At 44.6% G+C, this 19,477-nt stretch overlaps 1 protein-coding gene across 1 annotated transcript in view; it reads right to left on the bottom strand.

Moving 5' to 3' along the window:
* The window catches only part of LOC147662925 (uncharacterized), a 468,727-nt gene that overhangs the window by 392,748 nt on the left and 56,502 nt on the right, over positions 1 to 19,477 (bottom strand). Inside the window, exons 3-5 of the mRNA XM_086950793.1 lie at positions 8,780 to 8,880; positions 6,956 to 7,045; positions 4,381 to 4,437 (exon numbers count right to left, since the gene is read on the bottom strand). Of these exons, the coding sequence (XP_086806919.1) occupies positions 4,381 to 4,437; positions 6,956 to 7,045; positions 8,780 to 8,880 (248 nt within the window). The remainder of the gene's footprint in view (positions 1 to 4,380; positions 4,438 to 6,955; positions 7,046 to 8,779; positions 8,881 to 19,477) is intronic.

Here is a 19,477-nt window from a genome sequence, read left to right as displayed (position 1 = left end):
GTAGAGTGCCCGGTAATATACGACTTCTCCAGCATAGTGACTTGTGGCATTTTGCATTGTGTGAGAACAGCATACAGTAAAGAATATCTCATAAGAAAACCAAACAAGTACATGAACATGTAAAATTCCAAAAGGGCAATGGTGCAACTAGCAATCGTCCAAACTCTCAATAGAGGTAACAATCAAAACGACCTAGGGGGGATGGGCTGCGTATTACGTACAGATATCTGACAATATATGTGTCAAGCGTTTCAGAAGCACCCCGTCTTCAGGCCCAGCACAGTACATTGAAAGCAAAGTATGTACCCCAGCTCAGGAAAACCCGCCAGGCGAACTATGTGCCTCAGTGCCTGCACAGTAGCAACAAAGTATGAGACCAGATCCCGCCCTCCCTTCCTACATCATGATGTCACTCACCGTTCCATGTGGCACTCGGAATCTCAGCAGTGGCTATAACACATTAATACCCCAGTAACAACTGCACTTTACCTGAGATCGCAGTCCAAGCAAAGATAGGATCTCGTAATGTTTATATGATCATGTCAGCTGTCTGGGGAGTAACGTCCGGTTGCTCAGTCAAGTCTTGTGAGTTCTGCAGGCCATATAGTCGCTCGTCGTCACTGGACAAGTCGCGCTGACTGGAGTTGGATGCGTCCTCAGCTACCAAAGAGCCGCTGATCTCCATCACCGCCTGTAGGGTGTCCTGTTGGCCGCTAAGAATCAAATCCGTATGGGGTTCCACAGCAGGTGAAGGCGGGGTCCGGGCCCCTGACAATCTGTGTTCCCTCCGGCGGCGGCGGAAGGGACCCCTCAGTTTCGGCAGAGTCGACGTCTCAGAGGAGTCTCGAGTCCCCGCAGCAGTAAAGGTGTCCAGCCAGCTCTCCGTCTCCTCTGAGGTAGCAAAGAAATACGTCTTATCACTCGCTATTACCCTCAGGCTCGCTGGGAAGAGCAGAGAATATTTCAGGTTGTGTTGTCGGAGACGTTTCTTCACTGCCATAAATGAGGACCTTTGCCTTTGCACCTGAACGGTAAAGTCCGGAAAGAACATTATTTTATGATTGTCTACTTGAATATCCTGCAGCTTCCTGGTTTCCTGTAGGATGGAATCGCAATCTCGGTAATTGAGAAGTCGGAGAAGCATGGGCCTTGGGTTTGACCCCGTGGGAAGGGGTCTCGTTGGGACTCTATGTGCACGTTTTATGACAAAGTGAGGCGAGAGGGCTCCTTCCGGGAGTATGTTCTTGAGCCAATTTTCCATGTGCAGGGTGGGCTCCCTTCCTTCCCAACGTTCCGGCACACCCACTATGCACAAGTTATTTCGACGCGCCTGCCCTTCAGCATCCTCGGCCCTGTCCTCCAGAGACTCCACCCGGTTGAGCAAGTCCTGTACATGTTTGTCTGTCTGGGCCACCTCCTGCTTGATGTCCGTGAACGTGTTTCCCAGAATTGTAGTGCGGTCTGTTAGTTTCCGGTGATCCGCATGGAGATGGGTGAGGTCGATGGCCACCTTATCAATCTTGGATTCGAGGGAGATGCGAGTTTGATTGGGGGTTTCTTCCAGCCGTTCCATCGCAGTGAGCACCGCATCCAATTTGTTCGCAGTTTGATCCTTGTGTCTGTGTTTCGCCATTTTGTCAGTTTTAGGCTTAGGTGGCGCCTGCGTTTCTCCCTTTCCGGTCCGCACCCGGGTGCCACCCGACATGAGTCGCTGAGGCTGCACTCCTGTGCCGCTCCATGTATGTCAGGATTTCAGGTTGACGACTCGAAGGTGTGCATCCCACTGCGGGACCCGCGTCGATGTCAGTAGGTCATGGGCAACAGCAGCAACTGTCTCATAGCCCGAGACCTTAGTGGTAGTGCATCTCCTCCGCTCACAGATATCTCCGCCGCTACTCAGCTGCCACCTACACCTCGCAGTGGAGCGGGCTGCTCCAGGTTATTGCGTTGTCCTCTGTCCTGGGGAGGGGCAGGTAAAACCTGGGGCTATGACACAAGTGTCCGTGAGTGCCAGCAACTCTCACTCACGTGTACCACCCAGGCGACTCGCACAGTGTCTGACAGGCCTGGCACGTCAGAGCAAAAATGGCGCTGCGACTACAGCTCAACAAAGGCCAGGTCGGCAGAGTCACGTCTCCGGTACATAACCCAGGGAGTTACGACAGAATTACATCCATCCAATGCACAGCTACTGCTCAGTGGGTTTGCAAATACCGTCACTCTCGGGCATCTTGCGGGGCAAGTCCGGGTCCCTGTCATTCAGTGTCACACAGCTCTCACAGGGGCACCTGCAGTGTAATCCCCATCACACAGTCCTGAAAATAGTGAAAGATAGCTGCTCCAAAGTCAGCAGTACCCCAAGTGGCAGTATGGAGGGCATAAGCGGTCTCAGAGCAGCTCTATGGGTCAGAGCAGGCAGCTCAGCTGTAAGGGTTCACTTCACTCGAAAATGCCATGAGGGCGATAGCGATGACACAGCAATTCAGGCAGCCCCATGTTCGCCTCCCTCTTCTAGCCTCAGCACCGGTCAACATCCCGCCCATGGAGGCACACACAGTGGCAGCACAGAGGTAGTTCAGTCGGAGCTTCGGCGCATACTAATTCATAACTGCAGGAGGCAATCGGGATAACGGCAGGGTGGGCGGCCGCAGCTTTCTTCTAGTAGCTGGAATTCCTCTGCTGCAACACAGGCACAATGGCAGCCCAGGCAGTCTTAACAATTACACATTCCGTCACTTCGGAGCCTGCGTCACAGCGGCCGACAACCCACACATGGGGTGCCACACAGCTACAAGGCAGGATTGGCCCAGCGGGGGGCGCAGTCCCTCTCAGCCGCCCGCCGGCATACCTGCTCGCGCCGCGGGCAAACAGCCTCCGACGAGCTCTGCTGGCGGGGGTCCACAGCCGCGCAGTGAGGGCAACGGCAAAGCATACAGTTAGAGCGGCTCCAACGCCCGCAGTTCGCCTCTGCGTGGCCCGGCAAGCAACAGCTGATCCAGAGGCCCCGTTCAACGCAGGCAGGTAAGCGACACGGCGGTGTTCTCAATTAGATTGTGCCCGCCAAGAGCCCTCCCGGGTGCCTACATGTAGAGAGCAGGGCCTGTTCAGGGGAGCCTCCGGTCGAGCTCTACCCGGACACATCTTCCTCCGTTTTAGTTGTAGCCACGCCCCCTGCCTTGCAGATCTTGATGATAGGGTACTGTGGGCCAGACCTTAGACCCAGTGGTTACTGGGCGTTGGGATATTCAGGCATGCCATGGTCATAAGATAAATCCTGGGTAAACAAATATGCCTTGTTTAATGCACAGACTGGGCACTGCTGTAGAACACTACTATCGATTCTGAGAGTATGGTTACTAGGCATAAGATGTCGTCAGAGGCTACTTTTTTCAGCAAGTACTCAATAGACATCTCCTTTGCCCATTTCCTACATCCCACTCACATAGCTCTACTGGATTTAACGCTTCACCACTATACACAGCCAGTAGGCCGGCCAGTTGATACTACTGGCAGGGTGAAGCCCAATACAAAGTCTGTGACTGTCTCATGTTTATTGCTTTGAGTGACAGCAGCAAGCCAGAAAAAAATCTGCTTTGGGAGGGCTGTCTTATATAACACAGACCAATTGATGCTGCAAATGCAGCCGACTTGTGGTAGATGGGTTTCTGCAAATGACTCTTTACTGGCAAAGGCTCCAACTGCAGTCAATGAGCTTTCTTGACCTCTAAATGAGCCAGGAGTTCCAGGAGAGCCCTAATTTTAACAGAGCAGGAACTTTGCTGGTTTAGAGCAAATGTTCTGCTCTGCCAAACTCTAAATGAGACCCTTAGTCATTAGTTTTTGCTGCCAGGTGAAAACTGAGAGGGTTTCCTGCTGGGATGCACTGAGCTGTAGCCAGTCTGTGATCTTGTCCTGGTGTTTGTACTAATGGACAGCACAAGATTCTTATGTTAGTATCTAAGTAACGGACGTCGCAAGAAAGCTGCAATTCTTGCAAGGACACCAGATGAAGTGTCCATGTCAATTGGATACATATTTTGTCTACCAGTGAAAGGTAGAGCAATGTGGACTTTGCATGAGATTCCATTGCAGTGTCTTATTAAAGGCATTCTTGAAAGTTTAATAACATCTAGTAAACCACATTTTAAGAATGTTTAAACAAAAATTAGGTTAGCTATGTCCTTGTTCCAAAGTCACAGCTATTATTTTAGTCGTTTTCCCATCTTTTTAGTTTGTACTTATTAAATCAAATATTTTGAGAAGGCCCTTCACTAGGATTTTAACTATTAATCTTCTGACATGAAGGTATTGTTCCATGTTGCTTTTCCCACACACTATACCTCATATAAAGTTTATAATGCAAAATTGGGTTCAACTCACTTTTACCATGCGATCCCTCTGCATACTGTAATAGAAAGTCATTTGCTGCACCATCATCTGAAACAAGAAAAATGTATCACAAAAGGTAGGAAATAGGGGGCTAGGTTATGATTTAACATGTAGGAAATTTTAATTAAGAAAGAATATTTAAATCGAAAGAAATCTTTCCTGAACTTTTTAAATGAACAGTTACACCGAACCTTGGAGGTTCAAGACCGCCACTTGCATTCCATAGCCATACTTTACTATCCATTTGAATGATGAAAAGCATATTTGTTTAGTTCCATGGACACATGTTTTTTTCTAGAAAGAGAGTCCTGAATCAAATCTGTTGAACCTAAAACAGAACGATGATTAATGTTAGCAACCAGAATAAATCCATGGACCCCTTCTGAGTTGCAATCTTCGTGCATGATTCAGGAAGGTAAGTTACTCTTTTGAGTAATTTTACACATTGTAGTAGTTCACAACTTTTGGTATTCACAAAATCTGAGTGTAATTTTATTACAAAAGTGTAACTTTCATGTATTAACCCCCAGAGTAGTGCAATTGGCTTACTTTGTGTGTGAATGTGATGTCCCTCCTTAACCCCATCCCGTAGCATGCCTATACCCCTCTTCCTCTTCCCTATTCCCAGCCCCCGTAGCAGGTAAGTCTGCCACTTTCCCCAACCACTCTATGTATCCCTCTGTCATTAAACACTAAAATCTATATTTATATGTGTGGAGAAGACACAGGTGGGAAGGAGAGCTCCACACATATAAGTATAGGAAAAACATACACACAAAGTTGAGTTTGTGAATCAGACCCAAAGAGTATTGTCAGAACATGAACCTGAATACATTTTTAATTGTGACAGTGGCCCTTTACCTGACAGTGCTGTAAGGTTCAACAGGACCCGTGCACAAGTTTCCATTTAGTTACATGATTAATCTTGCCATCTTTTTCTAACGGTGACTTTTACATGCCTTGCACTTACGCGATAATATACATTGAAATTATTCTGCATGCAGCACAGTTCTTAGTACATATTTTATCATGCTGTTCATACACTTTGTCCAAGGCTAGGGAACATTTAACGTGATGCCTTTGCATTTCATTGTCCAGTTGGAGACAACTGTGAGTCTCAAGACATACAATAACATCAGCGCTGTGCTTTGACACGGTGCGATTTGAGCTGTGCTTTTATTATATAAACCGCCTCTGAGGCAAATTCAGCAGAGGAGCATTTCTGTGGATTGTTCTGGAATGCTGTGCACTGTGACTGAATTGCAGCCCTGCAACAAATCAGCTTCCTGATACATCATACACAGGTATCAGAAGTTGAGTTGGCCTAAGAGATTTGGCAGAGGGTACTCACAGTATGCTCTTGCTAGCGTACGTAGTATTAGAAAGGATTTTAAGCATGAATATAATTATATATTAACACAACAATGTTATAATGGTTGTACTGTTTATCTTTTTCACCATTCTTGTAATGCTGGTTACAATGCTTTGTTTCATCATACTAATAATTGCAGCTCACGTTTTTTACACAAGAATAGAATTATTTCAATAAATGTTTGAAAAGCCAAGTTGTTGCTTTTTTGTGTCTCCCCTTGGCATGCCTGAGTAACAACGAAAGGGTAGGTCTGTTTCCATGATTTCCTTGGGGAATTAGAGTGAGCATGTTCTGAGGTTTCAGATACCATCTGGTACCCTGGAAGGTTAGAGGTTCCAATGGGCCAATGTGAGACAGCTAGGAATCGGGCTGACCTACTCTGATATGTGTGGACTTACTCCACATATTCTGACATTTCTCTTGTCCGGATAGATAGTCCTACTTAAGTCGTAGAAACCGTATGAGAACAGCACTACTGACCCCCTCCTGCAAAACATTGGATCCCGCTCATTACCGCATTTATTTCGCAAAACACTCGCAGTAAACCACCCTCTTTAAGAGAGTGATAAACGACTCAAACAGGAAGGGGTCCCCAGGGGACCCTTTCTCTTTTGGAATGCATGTGCGAATATTTTTCAAGGACAGGCAGTGGTTCCAGCGACCACTACCAGCCCTTAAAAAATGAAACAAACGTGTCATTAAAAAAAAAATGCATAGCGTTTTTAGGAAAACAGAATGCATTTTTTTTTAAATGCTTTATTTAAAAGCAGTCCCAGACAGGGAGGTCTGCTGACCCCAGCAGGCCACCATCCCTGGTAGTATCAACCATTCCCACAGGGATTGCAAATTCCGACAGCCTCATTGATATGCATGAGGTATGCAATTTGTGACCCTATTGGGAATCACTAACAGTGTCTCAGACACTGTTGTAAATTAGAAATTGCGATGCGCAATTTGCGAGTTGCAATTGCCAATGGTCGATATCTGGCCCACTATGCCTCTCATCTAAGTAGAAGGAAAAATTAAATAGTGAAAGTCAGAGTTTGGGAGTGACCCTATACTACTGTTTCCTTGACAGACCAGACAGGTAGAATCTATCATATATAGCTCTGATTGACATTGTTGGGCAAAAGCAAGTCAATCCCTAATCCATAAGATGTATTGGCAGGAACTCATTATTGAATGTGAGTTTACCTGGGCAGCTGATGCTCTGCTGTCCTCCTCGGCAGGAGCAGACATTTGGAGCTATGCAGGATCCACTTCCACATCCAAAGGGACAAACAGCTGTATGGAACCAATGAAGAGAGGCATGTATGAGATGAGGAAACAGTCAAAGAAAGATGTACGTAGTTGCATTCAAAGACATTTGATTCCTAATGAAAAGAAACAGTTACAAATTGTTAAAAAGTCCATTAGTAAAAATTATGATTAGGGTTTTTATTCAATAAGCAGGAGAGATATCACCAGGAGAGACAGAAAAGATCATGATGTTTGGGTGTCAAGAATTATGAGGTTAAACTGACCCAGAGACCCAGTTATGTTATTGGCTAGATGATTTAATATTGGGAGCTTGACTTTGTCAATAGTGTCCAGCTCTATTTTACTTTGAACTTTTCTGCTTTTACACTTGGTGAAAGATGCATGGTCATTTCATTGTTCTTCTGAAGGACAGCTAGAGGATATAACGGCTTATGGGTGTTGCAATTAATGTATTGGGGTATAATATATTGGTTAAGATAATATTGAGACAGATCTCCAGGTTATTGGGTCAACCGTTTCCAGCTGGCTACAATTAAGATCAAATTATAGTGATATCTGGGAGGGTGCCCAGTTGATGGAATATTGGCACCATTTCCTTGAAGCAGATAGGTTTTTGTTGACCTGACCCTGGCCAACGTACAAATTGAGGTTGTGAAAGGGATTGACTAATAAAACAAGCACATTTTATTGTTCTTAGCTTTAGCCATAACAGTTTAAACTATATGTTCCATCAACTTTTCCATAGTCATTAAAAACTACAAATTAGGGGAAGGCAAACCCTAAAATAGTATCATATTACTTAATATAAGTAGAAGTTTAAAACAGTTGTTAGAGAGGCCATCACAAAACTTGATCCAGGGGACACAAGATAGTGCTATCAAAGCACTTGCTAAAAGTAACAGGTAATCTTCTTTTCGATAGTGTCTTACGAAGAACATTCTTCTTTCACTATATTGTAATAGGACCAATAAAGAGCGAGGGCCTGATTCACAAAGGTAAACTTACGCTTCTGTGTAAATTTACTATTTTGTTATTCACAAACTACGGAATTATTTTACTAGTAGTAATTTTTTGATTGAGGAGACTCCACAGTTGGGGTGAAAATCTGAACATAAAAAGATAGTATAGCAGAGAGTTTAGTGTTTTAACTTTAAAGTTTGACTCTGGTACAACAATGGGTAAGAAAAAGGCATTACAGTATCGGAAATGATGAATGATCGTGAAACAAGCCCCTTATGTGTGCACTGTTTTGAAACACATTTAGTTGCAAAGATGTCTGTGGCACAATAGATTAAAAACAGACTAGTTCTAGCTTTCAGCTTCAAACTATGGATCACCATCATTTAAATCAGGCGAGTGGACCATTATATTGACAGGGAGAAAACTCAGTCGTGACAGAATTCCCTCTCTGCCAACATAGAAACTGGGTCCATAGTTTTAGTAATAAAACAGAAAAAGTAGGCCAAAAGACAAAGGTAGAGGAAAGCCATGTAGAGTAAGAGTTAAAAAGAGGAATAAAGGTTATAAAGCTCCCTTCTCCCACAGTCAAAAGTGGAGAAATAAGAGGAAATAAGAGGAGAAAAACAAACTTTTATACTGGGATAAATGAAATACAACCGAATAGCAGTTTTCTTATATAAGTCTATATTACTAGGTAATCCGGGCTCAGATGGAGAAATGAATGCTATAATATTATAGATTTTACCAAAGAGGACCCTACTGAATGCCACCCTATCTGGCTATGGGGGAAGTACTCACGTAGAACACAGTGACCGGTAATGGGAGAGGGGGCCCATCCAGGACAGCACCCACTTCCGGATCCAACAGCAGAATGACACATGTGAGGTCCAAAGCGATGCCTGGAAGAGAAAAGCAGAGGAAAGGTACTAAATAAAGAATGCGTTTACAATGTCAACTTCTGTCTGCCTTCTTCGCAAGGGCCTAAAAAGTGAACTTCCCTTCCTCCAAACATTGAGCTTACTTAAATCTGCTGAATTTTAGAAGTAACTATAGCATTGCACAGCAACATAATTTGTTAAACAATAAACATAATCAAACGTAATTACTATCTGTGTTCTAAAAAGGATTTCAATGGTGTGATGTTATTTTTTTTCTTTAATTATTAAAGAATACAATATTTTCTACTAATAGTTATTACTTTGTGTTGATTCTTTTATGCAAAAGATATAAGGCTGCCAGTACTGATAAAAAGCCTTACAACCATAAATCCTGTAAAATATTGTTCATTTTGTGTAAGAGGTGGTAATTCAGGGTCAAGATTCCCATCTGTCTGAGATATCAATCAACAGCTGTAAGTTAGGTCACAATGCATTCTTTTTCAGTGAGCTGTTCAGAAGGACGGGCAATACGCTACTGTCATGCTCCTCGAGGAAAAATCACCATCTCTCCCAGAATATTCCCTGTAATTTCCGCACCAGTTGACTTCACTCTATTATCCGCAACCCACTCTGTGCCACAGTTAATTTCAGATGTTTCCACCTTCTAGTACCTCTTCACTTGACACTTTCAAGTGTGCAATCAAATCCCTTCTTTTCCAGCCACAATGATCAAATCCCTTCTTTTCCAGCCCTGCTGACCACCAATCCCCCTCATTTACCAATCCTCTTCTCAACTATACCTTCATATAATACATGGGATTCTGTAATCCCTATATACACATCTCTAATTTCTTTCCACGACTAATGATGCACTCAGTCTCCTATTATAAAGAAAATACGCCAGAACTCTACTATAGTTAGTTATTACAGTTGAGTTCTGAAGTCACAATGTCTGCTGCCAGCAGCGGAGGTGAAAGTCAGGTCAGGTCACAGAACAGATTGTTGCTTTTCTTTTTCTGCTCTATTTTAATAGCTTCCAACGACAAGCAGAGAGAATAGGTTTTTTTTTTAATTGGTATTCCCGGAGGGCGCAGGCCAAGGGCTCAGCCACCATTGCGTACAGTAGTGGCGAGAGAGGGCACCCCTGTCGTGTACCTCTAGTAATCGGTAACAATTCCGTCACTAGGTCGTTGATTCTGATTCTGGCTCGAGGCTTGTGATACAAGGCCCCTATCATTTGTAGGAAAGGTTGACCCAGACCCATGCGTTGCAACACCTTCCTCATGAATGGCCATTCCACCGAGTCAAAGGCCTTCTCCATATCGAGGAAGACCGCCAGCGCGGTTCTATCTTGGTGGGTGTGTTGCATAGTGCCTAACACAGTGCGGATGTTATAAGTCAAGTTCCTGCTTGGGATTAAGCCAGCTTGCTCCGAGGCCACCAGCTGGGCGGCCAGCAAAGCTAGTCTAGTGGCAAGGACCTTAGCGAACAGTTTTGCGTCCACATTGAGTAGGGACAGGGGTCGATACGAACTGCAGTCCTCCCTAGGTGTCCCGGGTTTGAAGATAGTCACTAGTAGTGCCTCTCTAATTGAATCCGGCATTTTGTCCTCCGCGCAGATGTCATCAAAGAGAGACGATAAATGCGGGATCAGCTGGTCTTTAAAGGCCTTGTAAAATCCTGCTGTTAGGCCATCAGCTCCTGGAGCGCTGCCCGACTTCATGCTCATCAGAGCCTCGGTTATTTCATCTTTTTCTATTGGGTGCATGAGAAATTCCCTGTCCGAGTTTGGCAAAAAGGGGAGATCTATCTGCCCCAGATAATCATCAATGTCCTCGTCCAGGTCTCCCCCCTGTGCTGTGTATAAGGCCTTATACTATGTTCTGAATTCCCGTGCTATTTCTGCTGGATCTGTGAGTTTGTCGCCCATGACCGTCTTAACCTCCGTGATTAGCTGGCGTTTTCTACCCCCTCCAATTATTCTGGCTAACAGTGCGCCCGGTCTATCGCGCTCACCATACACTCTAGCGGTTGCGTACTTTCCCATGTGTTTGACTTCCCTATCCGCTTCGTCGTGGTACTCTTCGAGTAGGACTTTAATTTCATTGCTCACGTCGCATTCAGCACTGTCCCTCTGCCTTTTCTCCAGTGTTTCCAGCTGTGCCTCAAGGTCAGCTAGTCGCTTACGAATAGCTTTCAGGACGCCAGAGTGCTTTGAGATCGCTACCCCTCGGATATACACTTTAAACGTTTCCCAGACTGTCTGGAAGCTGTCTACAGAGCCTATGTTGGTCTCAAAGAACAGGTCTATGGCTCCAGCCAGTTCGCCCCTAAACACTGAGTCCAGCAACGAGTATGGCGGGAACCTCCATGTGAAAGGCGGGATAGAGGGGCTCCGGGCCACTAGTTATAGGAGTATAGGCGAGTGGTCTGAGAGTGTTCTGGGGAAAAACACTACAGCCAGCAATAAGATCCAATCTAGAGTCCGGGATCAGCCAGTAGTCAATTCTGGTGTGTATGTTGTGGTATGCAGAGTGGTGAGTGTAACCTCCCTGTTGTGGATTGCGTGATCTCCAGACGTCACCTAGACCCAATCGCGTCATGACACTCTGTAGCTCAGACGCCGCCGCAGCTGGTTTGCGGTGTGGACCAGCAGATCTATCAAGGGTAGGGTCTAGGGCAGAGGTCTTCAAACATTTTGATGCTGGGACCCCCTTGTCAAACCTTTTTAGGCGTAAGGACCCCCTTCTGACAAAAGTTTCTAGAAACTGGTACTCCTCATCAACAACTATCGACAACCATAAATGCGCCTGTTAAACCCGGCATCTTTTGGCATGTTTCCCCTGTTTCTTTCCTTTCTGACGTCCTAGTTTTGACTCTTTTTTTTGGTTTAGTGTCTCTGCGCTCTTACTCACTGCTGTTCAGTGTTAAAGTGAAAGTGATCCTATTGTAAATTGTATTATGGAATGGTGTTTCCATGATTAGCATGTTTGACTTACTAGTAAGTCCCTAGTAAAGTGCACTGAGGGTGCCAAGGCCTGTAAATCAAATGCTGCTGGTGGGTCTGTAGCACTGATTGTGCCAATCATTAAAGGAGCCCTGAAAAGGGTTTCCATACCTGCTACTGCAGTGTGTGTATGCAGTTTGTAACTGCCATGTTGATCTGGCAAGTGCAACCACTTGCCAGGCCCTATTCTTCACTTTTCTTACATGTACGTCACCCCTAAGGTAGGCCCAAGGTACCCCTGTGGGCAGTGTGCCATGTATATTAAAGGTAGGACATGCACTGGTGAGTGTGACATGTCCTGGCAGTGAATTACAGTGTGTTTCAGGTTTCACTATGGAAAGACTATTTGTCCCATAGGATAGAATGGGAGTTTACTTATAACATCTTACAAGCATATCTTCCCATTGGGACAAGAGAGAGAAATGTGTTTAGTATGCCTGAACTCAGAATATAAAAATGAATCTTTTAGTGAAGATGATTTTTATGTTCTGTGTTTGGAAATACCACTTTTAGAAAGTAGGTATTTTGTTGCTTAGCCATCCTGTGTCTCTCTGATGGGTTTCTGGATTGACTGTCTGGCTTTGGAGTGACAGGGGCTGGGGATAAGCATTTTCATCAGACAGCCACTGGGGGGTAAAGGTGTGTCCAGCCTTTCCTGGATGAGTCAGGGCTGTGCTAAATAGTCCTGGGCTGTATTTATAGTAGTAGGAGGATATTTCCTGGTACCTGAATGGGCCTGGTCTGCCTTGGACAATACTGTCACCACCTCCTGCCAGGAAGCTGGGCCAGAGAGGATGAAACTGATTTGGGTTTGGCACAGACATTCTTTGCTCAAAAGCACAAAGAGAAACTTAGTATAAATATTGGGGCCCATACCCCAGAACTTTAGAACTCGCTGGAATCAAGGAACCTGCCAAGAAGAAGATCTGGAAGAACTGCCAAGAGGAGTACTGCCCCTTTGCTGTGTTGTTGCTTTGTTGGGTTGGCCTGCAGTTGCTGCTTCAGCGTTGGGCAGTGAAAGGACTGGACTAAACTTTCTTTACTTTTTGCTGAGTATCTCCAAGGGCTTGAAGTAGAGCCTGCCTCCTGCTCTGAAGTCAAAGGGACTGCAAAGACTTCACCTACCACTGAGTACCACCTCTGGAACCGTGGATTCAGTTGCAACAGAGGGGTGAAAGCAACCGACTCCGTCACCGACTCTGAGGTTAGCTCTGTCGCTGGCTCCGTGTCCTGAAGGCACCGCAGAGGGCACTGCTGCATCTCACACAGCAACCTTGGCTTGGGGACACTGCTCGCAAGTCTTCGACACACCGTCCCATCCCACACCACAGTCTGGACCGACCAACACCAGCTCCCCGCAACTGGCACTATCACCTGCACCGTGATCTGTCAGCACAGCAAAGAGCACCGTCTTCACTCTGCACCTCAGCTCTGGTCTCACCGATGTCGCTGGATGACCGTCACTGAGCCGAACAAATCTTTGTCATCACAAAGAGCCAGACTGCTCCCAAGCATCCTTAACACTTGCAGATTACCTGATAAGGCACATTTGCCTTTTTCATTCAGGCAGGCAAAGCAGCTGATAATGATCTAATTTAGCCTTCCCAGGGTAGGAGGGCTGTCTTTTTGCAGGGACAAGTGAAGCTGGGGAATCTGCGACCCCCTTCCCAGGACTCCACGACCCCCCTGGGGGTCGCGCCCCACAGATTGAAGACCTCTGCCTTATGGAAATGCAAACTGAAGGGGGGTCTCTCAAAGAGTTGTGGCCAATGTAATTAAGGGTGTGGCTTAAAAACACAAGCTAACAATCTGTGCTTAGCATAGTGTGCCACCCAACTTGTATTTTGCTGTTTCTGTCATTGCATCCAGATATATAATACAACAAGTAACATCATAACTACAACAAGTTAGGACTATTGGCTTTGTCAATGGTTGTTAGTTGCATAAGATAAATAAGCAGCAACTCTGGCTTGTTGTATTTAATATCGAAAAAGCTTCCACTTTAAGCTCGGTTAACACCACAACAATGTTGCTGCTCCTGAGTCTCGAAAAGAGAAGGGAAATCCAGAGAGAACATGACTCTCTTTAAAGGATTTCCCTTCCCCTACAACGCTCACCTGGCATGACGTCATGCTGTAACTTCTCCACTAGTGAGAAGTGAGTAGTGTGAGCAGCGCACATCAATGTGCTCACCTGGCATGACGTCATGCCATAACTTCTCCAATAGTGAGAAGTGAGCAGTGTGAGCAGCGCACATCGGTGTGCCTGCTGTCACTGCAGTCTGGAAAAAAACGAACCGCCTGTGCAAGGGCTCAAAACAGAGCCCGATAGAGACCCGTTTCGAGGCCCCGGTGAGAACTGGCCCACTTAAAGCCCTGCTTATCTTACCAAACCAGGACACAGGGGGTAAATTTCTGAAGTAGGTAAAAGAAAACTGAAGAGATGTATTGACTATAGGAGCGTTGTTTCCCTGTGCAAAGTAAATGTTACAAGCAATCTGTGACACGGTATGAAATGCTTTTATCATGAAGGTTTTACCATAAACTTAATTTTGGCCTCTGCACTGTAGTAATATACTTGTGAATACGTATTTATTAGTACAAGTTGTTCTAAATAACCTGTTATTGGGCTGCATTTATTTTCACAACTATGACAGAAACAAATACATTTTACATTTTATAGATACAATTGCTGTTTATATTTAATTGTAATCCAGAATTGAGAAAACTGGATTATAACAACGACAATAATGTGCATGCGTCTATTGAGCAAACTACTGCTCTTTTCTGTTTAAGGCACTTAATTTTTTTGTAGCCCATTGAGAGGTGCATCAAAAGAAAAGGTGCTTGCAGTTGCACGCTGCTGTGAAATAACTTGGCTTGGTGTGGAGTAAATGAATTACAAACTACACCTTACATCAGATATTAATTTTAATCTTCTAGCACCACTGGTAACTGAAACTAATCTAAAAATACCATAGAAATCTCATTCAAATCACTAAACTTGAAATGTTTCGTAACGTATGTAGGTAAACGTGTTTTCAAAAGTAATGAATTTCCTTTTTTATGAAAAATTACAAGGATCAACATACACTCGATATATATAATGCATTTTAAATTACAGCGTGAAAATGAGGGGAATACATTTGTATACTCAAAGAGCTCAACGCATCTCCTTCCTTGATTTCTGTAAACTCTCAAATGTATTCCCCTCATTTTAACGCTGTACAAAAACAGAACATTCAGCTTTTCATTTCAGGAATCCTAAATTTAAAATGTATTATATGTATCGTATTCAAAGGGTTTCGGCCTCCCTCCCCCTCCCCAAGCCTCATGTGTGTCAGCCTGGGCTGAGACAGCTTCCCGGGGACACACACAACCGCACCAGAGTACTTCACAGGTATTTAAAAGACCTTCTGCGTGTTAATGAGGCTTTGATGTTTTTCACCCCTCGGTGAACTTATGGGTTAAGGCAAGCCACACTCAGACAGATTCTGCGACCCCCTTCCCAGGACTCCACGACCCCCCTGGGGGTCGCGCCCCACCGATTGAAGACCTCTGGTCTAGGGTGAGGTTCATATCCCCCCCCACCAAAGGTCATCCGGGTTATAGTGACGAAGTTTACTTGCCAGTACCTTGTAAAATTCAGGGGAGTCGAAATTGGGACCATAGGTGTTAACAACAACTAAGGACATTCCCAGTCGGGTAAATCTGGATATAACAAAGCGTCAATCCGGGTCTGCCTCCAGGGTTTGTTGTGTAAGGTTGGATTTCGGGTTCACCCACGTCATGACGCCTCTGTCATGTGTAGTAAAGCCTGCAGTCGCCACATTACCTTCTAGTCCTCTACAGTGTAGGATCCCGCTGTCCATGGGGAGGTGCGTCTCCTGAATCAAAGCCAAGTCTATCTTATGCCGCTGCAGATAAGCTAGCACATTGCGCACTTTCCTGTGGTCATTGAGGCCACGCACGTTCCACGTGAGCGCCCTGAGAGTGTCAGCACGCATATTATCTGTGTCTACTGCCATTGCCTCGGGGTTGTCGCGCCAACTCTCATAGAGATTGGGTCTCTTGCGGTATCAGTCCCCGCTCTGCATCTATGTCCACAATAATCTACCCTGTGTTGTGAGCTGTGAGTGCTTGGATGCGCCGTATCAAGTGTGTCAACCTTAGGACAGTACATTCCCACCCCGTCTCCCAGAATAGGTTTATTTTTTACTCCTTAGATAGAGACAAGCTAGAATCTTTCTGCATGTTTCTACACATTCCGAGCCACTGCATTTTTTTTTATTTAAACTGACTTTTATTGAACTGTTTGCAATATCTGTTTGCAACAAATATATAACAGGTTTTTGATGTCTTTAAATTTACACTAGAGATTTTATTTTTATTCTTCATGTTTGCAAACATGCTCACTCTTTCATATGAAAGAGCTATGCAAGGTTTTAAGTGGTTTGTGGGAAAGGTGATGGCGTGGCCATGTATTATATGGGGTGACATACCACAAAACATACATGGTGAGATTGTTGCAAGTCATCTCGGAGTTACAATAACCCTGGATTATTGTAACACTATGTTTTGGGGCTCGGGCCATGTTGTAATCATTTACAGTCATTAAAAGTTCTAACTGGAATTACCAAAGAAAAATCAATCGTTGTCCCAAAAAACAAGTGCATATTCCAAGATCCTCGATTTACAACTGAGCCAAGGCACTGCAGCCAGGAAGAGCAGCAGGCATGGCAGGGACAATATAACCAAAAGAAAAGCATGTCAGTTGATAAAAGTTTCCTTTACATTCTTCCAGTGTTGAATGACATTTACATTGTGGTCGGGGCAATCACGCGTGTAGCGCAAATCTCTGTCCTACTAAAAAAGGAAAGAGTCAGCGGCGTGCTCAGTATCGTTGACTTAAGAATACAGCTGAATGACAAAAATATTAAAAGACGCAGGTTGTGTCACTTCGTCCGGAAGACCAATGGTTAGTTACTAGAATCAAACAGTTAATTTAAAAAAAAATACGTAATGACATGTAATGTTTCGTTCGTGACAGACAATAGTTTGCTTGCTCTGCGACTGCAGAAACAAAACATCCAGAATATGACTGAAAGCAGGCACTCCCCATAATCCCTCCCCTTTCAACTACATAACGGAGTCTAGAAAACAAACAGATCCATGCCTTAACTCGGCTGCAACGTTATATCAAAGGTCGTCAGATTAACGCCTGCCAAAGGGCCATGAATCTGTCAATTTTCTCAAAGCAAGAAGTATACAGTACCCATATATTGTGTGCTTAAAATGCACATATCGAAAAGGAAGTCACAGCTCTCGTTAAAATGAAACAACCTCAACTTTCATAAGTTGCAGTCTGAGACAAGCATCCTCTTCTTAGATGCAGACACAATAAAAAGCACTCCTGTGCATACAAGGGGGATAAGAAGGGCAGAGTAGCCACACTGTGGGATCCCTAGTGGGATCCCTAGGTCAGGGGAGTGCTGTCTTTCTTAGAAAGATGCACGTAAAGGCCAATAGCTTGTGAGAAAAAAAAAACGCACAAGGTCGGAGTTGGAAGCCCTTACTAGAAGCCTTGCAGGGCAACGCAAGCATGCTGGCTCAGGCGAGACCTAATAATGTCTCCTGCTTCCACCGTTTCAACCAACCGACTAGACCTACTGAAGTGGTAGTGATTCTGATAGCAAGGTTTTATGTTTTCCAGAAAAATGTTGATCTGTTCTGGGGCCTTCCCAAATTTAGAATACTGCATTTATTCCCAGGACATTTAGGTAAAGTGCTTAAGATGAGAAGCAAGGTAGATAGTGTCAATATTATATATAAGAAGATTTTATTCTATTATTAGATCATTTGGCTAGCCCAGATTGCAACCAACACACCAAAATCTGTCTCAGCAAGCTCCAAAACATATAGAACCATGAGGATTTACCCATATTTGGACTCAACATTTGCTGGTGTGTTCAGTGGCATCTTGAGCAACCAGAAACTTACCCATGCTCAGGGAGTTAAAGGAAAATGCTACTTACCAGTATGCATCTGTTCTTGGCATGTAGAGCTGTAGAGTTACAAACTGTGCATAGATCGCCACCTAGTGTTTGGCCTGGATGTTTGCAGTTGTTTTTGTCCTGAAAAGTCTTTGGAAGTCACAAGAAAGGTGCCTCCTCCTTTGGAGAATAGTGCGCATGGGCATGAGCTCCATTCTTAGATTGTTTTTTGGCCAATACTGGAACAGATAAAGGTAGCCGGGGAGGCGGGTGGACGTGTGTAACTCTGCAGCTCTACATGCCAAGAACAGATGCATACTGATAAGTAGCATTTTCCGTTCGAGGCATATGACCTGCAGATTACACACTGTGCATAGATTGTATAGCAGTACCCACTCTTAACGGCGACCACCCGCATCTATTGCAGTAGTTTAAAACAGTGTTTTGAGTACAGCATGGCCCACAGTAGCTTGTTGTTTAGTTTGCACATCTATACAATAGTGTTTTGTGAATGTGTGCGGTGTAGTCCATGTAGCTGCTTTGCAGATGTCATCGAAGGGAATGTTCCCTAAAAATGCCATTGAAGCCCCTATCTTTCTAGTAGAATGGGCTTTAGGAGGAACAAATAACGTATGTTTAGCTTTGTGGTAGCAAATCTGTATACATTTGACAATCCACCTAGCTATCCCAGATTTTGATATGGGGTTGCCTTTGTGTGGTGGTGAGAAAGACACAAAAAGTTCTTTAGTTTTACAAAAGGGTTGTGTTCTTTCAATGTAGTAAAGCAATTCTCTTTTGACGTCTAAGGTATGAAGAGGTCTTTCTGCGACAGTGTGTGGCTGCGAGAAGAATACGGGCAGCTCTACAGATTGATTGAGATGGAAGGGCGAAATGACTTTTGGAAGGAATTTAGGATTGGTACGGAGAACAGCCTTATTATGATGCATTTGCAGAAAAGGTTCTTGAATGGTCAATGCTTGTAGCTCACTAACTCTTCTTAGAGAAGTAATAGCTACTAGAAAAGCAACGTTCCAAGTTAAGAATAGCAGTTCACATTTACGTAAAGGTTCAAAGGGAGGTCCCATTAATCGTGTGAGAACAATGTTTAAATTCCACACAGGTGAAGGCGGTGCTCTGGGAGGAATTATTCTTCTGAGGCCCTCCATAAAAGCCCTTATTGCAGGTACTCTAAAAAGTGATAGATGTTGTCTATTATGTAGGTATGCTGCGATGGCAACAAGATGCAGTCCAGTAGATGTGTACGCTAAGTTACATCTTTGGAGGTGTAGTAAGTATCCTATGATGTGTTGAATAGACACATCTAGAGGATTGATGTTGCTGAAGTTTGCGCACCACTAGTGGAAGCAGTGAGAGAGGTGGAAAAGCGTACGCTGGGTCAGTTCATCCATATCGCATTGCCTTTGGATAGCGGGTGTGGATACCTGGCGGCGAAGCTTGGGCATTTGGCGTTTCATGGGTAGCGAAGTGGTCTATCTGAGGTTGTCCCCACATCCGAGAGAACGGTTAAAGAACTTGTGGATGAAGTTCCCACTCATGGATCTGTTGTGTCTGACGGCTTAACAGATCGGCTATGGTGATTTGTTCTCCTGGAACATGTT

Source organism: Lissotriton vulgaris, unplaced genomic scaffold (genome assembly GCF_964263255.1).
Source record: "Lissotriton vulgaris unplaced genomic scaffold, aLisVul1.2 SCAFFOLD_919, whole genome shotgun sequence".
Classification (NCBI taxonomy): Eukaryota; Metazoa; Chordata; class Amphibia; order Caudata; family Salamandridae; genus Lissotriton; species Lissotriton vulgaris.
The sequence above is the reverse complement of the archived record's forward strand: the minus strand, read 5'-3'. Positions and strand labels throughout refer to the sequence as shown.